We start from the raw sequence: 6,227 nt of genomic DNA on the forward strand, positions 1-6,227 counted from the left end.
CATGTCATGCTGCCGCTGCTGTGTCAAAGTGACACCCCACTCACGCCCCACATGCGACTGCTTGCATAACCACCACCATCAACAACACTGCCGCTTGCGTTCCTTTACAGACGATATTGAGCTGTGTGCCCAATGCGGTCGCTCGTACAAGCAGCGTCTCATGCCGTTTTCTGGATCAGCGGTAATGCCTTTGAACTCGTTGAATGTGGCGTGTGTGTTGGGGGGAGGATGAAGCGGTGGCGTAGCTGTAGGGGAGATGGACTGCTTGCTGTCGCTTGCGGCTTTAGTTGATGCCACTCGGTGCTCCCTTTTTTGCTCCTCACACACACTCGTACACGCACACTCATACACATACACACACTCATACACGCACACTCATACACGCACACTCATACACGCACACACACCCATACACACACGCACACACATACACGCACAATACAGCACATCTTCTTCTGTGGTGAGCGCTGCAAGATGCGCGCGCTGAACGGCGACCACCGCAAGGCGCTGCTGGCGTCACTCAAGAGCACAGACCCGAACCGGTGGAAGTTTCTTCAGTTGGCTGACGAGCCGCATCTTGTGTGGAGAGGCGATACCATCAGCGAGGTCCACAGGGCTGTCACCGCGCCACCAGACTACCACCTCACGTCCCCGGGCAAGGCTGTCAGGTGAGCTGTGCATGAAAATATAGAAGTGTGTATGCGTGCTTGTGTGCGTGGGTGTTCGTTTGTTCCTCGTTTGCTTTGTTCGTCTTATTCTTTCGCGTCGTGGTCGGCTTGCATGCCCCTATTCGCAACAGCTCACCTCGGTTTACTCTTGAACACGTGCCGAACAAACATCATCACTTACACACACACACACACACACGTACACGTGCACACACACACACACACACACACACACACACACACACGCACACACGTACAACCGCACATATGCGCACAATCACACACTCTTGCAGGCGACGGAAGCCATCTGCGATAGTGTCTGCGAGCGACTCGATGAAGCAAGCGAGCGTGGTATCGCAGCTCAGCCCCGCGCCCTCACTCGCAAAGCCGCTGCCAAACACGCGTTCGCTCATCAGCATGCACGCAGCGAAACTGCAGTCTGGCAGCAGCGATACGAGCCCGGACCGCCACCAGCACGAGGACGCCACACACGCCCCATCGCCCAAGGCGAGAGCGAAGAGCACATCGTCACCGCCGTCAGCACGCAAGAAGCGCATGGTGCACGCGCACACGACCACGACACTCAAGGTCATGGCGCCATCACGGGCAGCGCGTACAGTTGAGCGACTGCCTGGGCCGCCACCGGTGCATCTCGCCCGTCCGTCGTCGGCGGCGTCCTCGCGCTCATCACGGCCAGCGACACCATCGGGCCTCTCCCCGCACCGCCGCAAGCAACAACAGCAACACCACCACCAACAGCAGCAGCAACAGCAACACCAACAGCAGCAACAGCAACACCAACAGCAGCAACAGCAGCAACAACGGCACCACCACCAACAGCAGCAGCCACGGCAGCGCGTGATGAGTGGCGGTGGAAATGCACTAGCGCGATCGCTGCCTGCTGGTGCGCTGCGACGCTCCCAGTCGATTCCCGTCAAGGCAATGTCGCCAGCAGCAGCAGCTGATGGCTGGACACGAGCAACACCAAAAGCAGCAACAGCAACAACAGCACCAGCGACAACAGCTGCAGCCACAACAGCAACGACAGCAGCAACCGCAAGCAGTGTCCGTGGTTCATCCTCGACTGTTGCAAACGACAACAGCGGTAGCGGTGGCAATGCCAGGAGCAGGAGCAGGAGTAGTGTCAGTTCACGAAGAAGAAACAGCGGCAGCGATGGTGATAGCAGACGGGCGAGTGTCAATGCAGCCATCAGTCGAAGAGGAAGCACACGCAGCGTCTCCAACAAATACATGCGATGACACGCGCGCGCGCGTGTGTGTAACTTTCTGTGCCCGTTTGCTTGTATCTGCGTATATCAGGTGCTGGTTACCGTTTGCGAGCTGTTTGTGCCAGAGAGGCAACACGGGCAGACAACATGTGCTTGTGAGGAGGTTACTTTGTTGCTCTGTTGCTTGATTCCTGCTTGCATCTTGCCTTGTTCGTGTATGATGTGCATATCCCCCCGTAATTATCCATTGTTTCGTGAGCTTCATCCAATCACATCAGGTTTCACCAGGTTCTCTGTCGGCGCTTGCTGTGCATTTATTTCGCGCTGTGCATATCGTGTGAGTAATGACCATCAACGTGTACACTGTCACACCAATCAACACGACAACAGCCCAGTCATGAACACGGCGCCACAAAACAAAGCACGGATAATCTGCATGAAATGAAGAGAGACAAGTCTGGCATGGACGAGAATAACACCGTGGGCAAGTCTGATAACGAATACCGTCATACAACAACGTCACACAACATCGCACATGGAGGCAGAAGAAGAAGAGCCATGGTTGAGGCAAGGGAGCAAGAAAGACAGCACGAACGGAAACTGCTTACATGCAAGGAAAAGAAGTAACATAACATCACACAGGGTAGGCTTCAACGGTCACGTGTTATCACACCGAGTCACGCACACACACACACACACACACACACACACACACACACACACACACACACACACACAAACAGCACACACACACAGCACACACACAAATACACATACACACACACACACACACACACACACACACAAACAGCACACACGCAGCACGACGTCACGTGGCGAAGAAGGCTGCCAGGTATGGGTTGGAAGCAAAATTAGCGCTTGGGACACCACTGGTTGGAACACCGCCTGGTGTTGGCCACCCAAAGAACGGCGTGCGGGTGGATCCGACGACGATGATGGTGTTGCCTGCCGCCCACGTGGCGGTGGTCGGGGAATCGCTGCCGCTGCCAATGACGCGCGTCTGCGTCATGTCGCCGTTGCTCGCGTCGAGACGCACCACCGTTGTCTTGTAGTTGTCGGGCGTGGTTGAGCGAAAGTTGGTTGTTTGCATGGCAGCATACAGGCGGCTGGCGTCGTTGCCGTCAACCAGCACCGCCACCGCCTTGTCGGAAGATGTGCTGCCGTACTGCTGCACCCACGACACGGCGCCCGTAACAGCGTTCAGCTTTGCAACCACTGCGTCGCGGGTGCCGGGGTAGCCGTCACTTCCCAGCGAACCTGTGGTCTCCGCTGCCACATACAGAACTACACCAGAAGGGTCGAGGGTGAGCCCATATGGGGTGTCGGCGCCACTCGAGCCAAGCTGCTGGATCCACAGCGCCTCCCCGTCCGAGCTGTCCATGCACAGAATGGCAATATCTGTACCGCCTCCGTATGGGAGGTTGGGCTCCAGGGGACCCTCGACAGCTGCTGCCAAGTAGAAGCGATCATCTTTCCCCGGGGATGGTGGCACCGCCAGAGCCAAGCCGCTGTCAAACCCGTTGGTGCCAAACTGCTGCGTCCACATGACGCTGCCGTTGTTCCCGCTCAGCCGTGCCACGGCCACATCGCTGATGCCGGAGATGCTGTGGTTTGGAAGGCTGCCGCGAACCGATCCCGTGACCACGACATCGCCCGTGCTCGGCAGGACGGCGATGGCATCTGCTCTGTCGTACTCGCTCGTGCCGAGCTGCTGCGTCCACAGGACCTCGCCCGTGGCTGCGTCGAGACAGGCTGCGAAGATGTCTGAGTTGCCGCGCGATGTGTGGCCGGGCAGCGCTGCTTTGTTGCCGACGACGCCGCTGATGAACACGCGACCACGGGAGGCGTCCAGGGCAACGCTTGTTGCCGTGTCGAACTCACCGGTGCCCAGCTGTGTGATCCATGTGGGCTTGGCCGTGCGCGGGTGAACCGCAGCCACAAACGCATCCGTTTTGCCGTGGCTGCTCTGACCTGTCACGAGCGCGTCCCCGGTGCTGCCGGAGAGGAAGAGGATCGAGCCCTCTGCGCCAATCACGGCGCCCGTCGGGCTCGTCTGTGCCAGGGTGCTCCACTGCGAAACGCCGAGCGGTGGCAGGTCGATGCCACGGCTCTCCAGCCGGGACAGGATGTCAGCGGTGGCCTGTGAAAGCGCCGAGCGCGTGTCGCCCACGCGCGCGTCGGCAAGGGTGTCGAAGAGGTCGCCGTCCTGCTGCTGCTGCATGGCGAAGGCGGCCTGCCCTTCGCTGACGCTGTCCATCGCCGCAGCAACGTTGGAGACGGACGCCTGGTTGAAGAACACGGTGGAGTTTGGTGCGTGCGTGGTGATCACCAGGTCGGGCTCCTCCCCGCCGGTGTCCACCAGCTCAATCGACGCCGTGCGGCCATCCCCACCAGCGGCATCAACACCACTTGGCGCTGCCGCAAGCACCACAGCAAGGGCAACGACCGCAACAACCGCAACAGGCAGAGCAGGTGCGCGGCGCAGCCGGGCAGATGTAGTCAACAACAGCATCCTTCTTGCTTGCTTGCTTGCTTCTTGTGGGCGTGGTGGGAAGTGAGTACGATTTTGCTTCCTCCCAAATTGCGATCGACTATGGCGCTGCGTGGGTTGTGGGTTGTTGTGGTGGTGGGGTTTGTGGTGGGCGGTGGTGGTGTCGGGTGGGCCAATGCACAATCAAGCAGCAGCGGCAGCAGTGGCAGCAGTGACGATGGCCCTCCACATGCCGCGGTGATTGCCAACGACCAGCATGGGAACTTGCACGTGAACACGACGACGGGGCGTGGCCATGTGGTGGTGAACAACGTGGATCTGACGGCCAAGACACAAATGCTGTGGAACAACACAGCGGCGATCGCCGCCACGCACGCTCGTCTAATGGCTGCCCATGAGAGCCGCAAGCAGGTGCTGGACGGCCTCACTGTCGGGCACGAGTTTCTGCGGGCCGCCCTCGACTACGAGCAGGAGCCCAGCGTGGCAGACGAGGTGGCATATGTGCTGCAGACGCCGAGCCACAATTCCGCGGCGGACGTGGTCGTGGACCCGGCGGGCGGGTTTGTGTGCCAGCTGCTGAGCCAGTCCAACGTGGTTGTGGCTTGCGCGAACGCAGCTACCGGCATGGACATCTGGAGCAAGACGGTGTCTGATGGCCCGTGGGGCAATGCGCTGGCGTTGGATGCGACGGCAACCCGCCTCTTCGTCGCCGGCAAGATGACGTCCTCCCTCATCATGCAGCAGTCCGCGGTGACGGCTGGCGCCTTTGTTGCCTGCTTCGACGCCGAGAATGGCACGCCTTTGTGGAGCGCACCATTCCCTGGCCCGCACTCGTTTGCTTCGCTTGCGGTCAGCGGCAGCGGCGACGCCGTGTACGTTGCTGGCCAATCAACCGGGGCGTTCCTGGACAACGCCCATAACCGCGACAGCGACATCATCGTGGCCCGCCTCAACGCCACCACCGGCAACGTGGACTGGAGCGCCCAAATCGGCAGCGGTGACAACGACAACGCAAAGGGCGTCGCTGTTGACGAGCAGGGCAACGTGTACGTGGCAGGCCTCACGGAAGACCCGCGCTCGTTTGGTGGCTCGATCTTTGACCTGGATGATGCTGTGGTGATCAAGTACAGCAGCGACGGCCGCCGCTCGTGGATCAGCCTGCTCTCCACGGTCGGCGAGGATTCCTGCTACGACATCACCGCAGATGGGCAGGGCGGCGTGGTTGTGGCCTGCAGGAGCAGCGTCATCTACGAAGGCCCTGACGCCTCTGCGCGTGGTTCGAGCGCACACTTCTTCGTTGCCCGCGTCAACACGAGCGACGGCGGCATTGTGTGGTGGGCGCACACGTCCACGGACGGCAGTGGCGATACGTATGCCAGGGCCATCGTTATGGACAGTGCACGCAAGCACGTGGTGCTGACCGGCTACACGGAGTACGCGCTCTCCCGCTATCGACAGCAAGGCACCAACGACTTGTTTGTGGTCAAGATGGCGGCGGCAACGGGCGAGGTTGTGTGGTCGACCCAGATTGGATCGCCCGAGACGGCAGTTGGGTATGGGGTGGCTGTGGATGCAGCAGACAACATCTACGTGGCCGGGGCTGTCCGCAATGAGCTGGTTGGACTGGCCGACCACGGTGCCTCCACAACCACGGGCCAAACCGACGCCGTCTTGGTCAAGTTCTTTGCGCCGTAGTGTTTGTGCTGCGTGTGTGTGTGTGTGTGTGCTGCGTGTGTGTGTGTGTGTGTGTGTGTGTGTGTGTGTGTGTGTGTGTGTGTGTGTGTGTGTGTGTGTGTGTGTGTGTGTGTCGTCGTCGCG

General features: G+C 59.9%; 3 protein-coding genes across 3 annotated transcripts in view; 2 read left to right on the forward strand and 1 right to left on the reverse strand.

The window, feature by feature from the left end:
* Nucleotides 1–2,298, forward strand: part of PTSG_04661 (uncharacterized protein) — a gene marked incomplete at both ends in the record, with an annotated part of 8,007 nt that extends 5,709 nt beyond the window's left edge. Inside the window, 4 exons of the mRNA XM_004994695.1 lie at nt 111–181; nt 445–668; nt 962–1,881; nt 2,240–2,298. Coding sequence (XP_004994752.1) covers nt 111–181; nt 445–668; nt 962–1,881; nt 2,240–2,298 — 1,274 coding nt within the window. The remainder of the gene's footprint in view (nt 1–110; nt 182–444; nt 669–961; nt 1,882–2,239) is intronic.
* Nucleotides 2,299–2,726: 428 nt separating this feature from the next.
* On the reverse strand, nt 2,727–4,430 carry PTSG_04662 (uncharacterized protein; the record flags this gene model as incomplete). Its single annotated transcript, XM_004994696.1, has 2 exons — nt 2,727–4,326; nt 4,426–4,430. 2 exons carry the CDS (start codon nt 4,428–4,430, stop codon nt 2,727–2,729), a joined length of 1,605 nt encoding a protein of 534 aa, XP_004994753.1.
* Nucleotides 4,431–4,493: 63 nt separating this feature from the next.
* Nucleotides 4,494–6,155, forward strand: PTSG_04663 (uncharacterized protein). The gene has a single exon (XM_004994697.1). It carries the CDS (start codon nt 4,512–4,514, stop codon nt 6,102–6,104), a length of 1,593 nt encoding a protein of 530 aa, XP_004994754.1. The 5' UTR covers nt 4,494–4,511; the 3' UTR covers nt 6,105–6,155.
* The last annotated feature ends 72 nt before the right edge of the window (nt 6,156–6,227 follow it).

Source organism: Salpingoeca rosetta (genome assembly GCF_000188695.1).
Source record: "Salpingoeca rosetta unplaced genomic scaffold supercont1.10, whole genome shotgun sequence".
Taxonomy (NCBI): Eukaryota; class Choanoflagellata; order Craspedida; family Salpingoecidae; genus Salpingoeca; species Salpingoeca rosetta.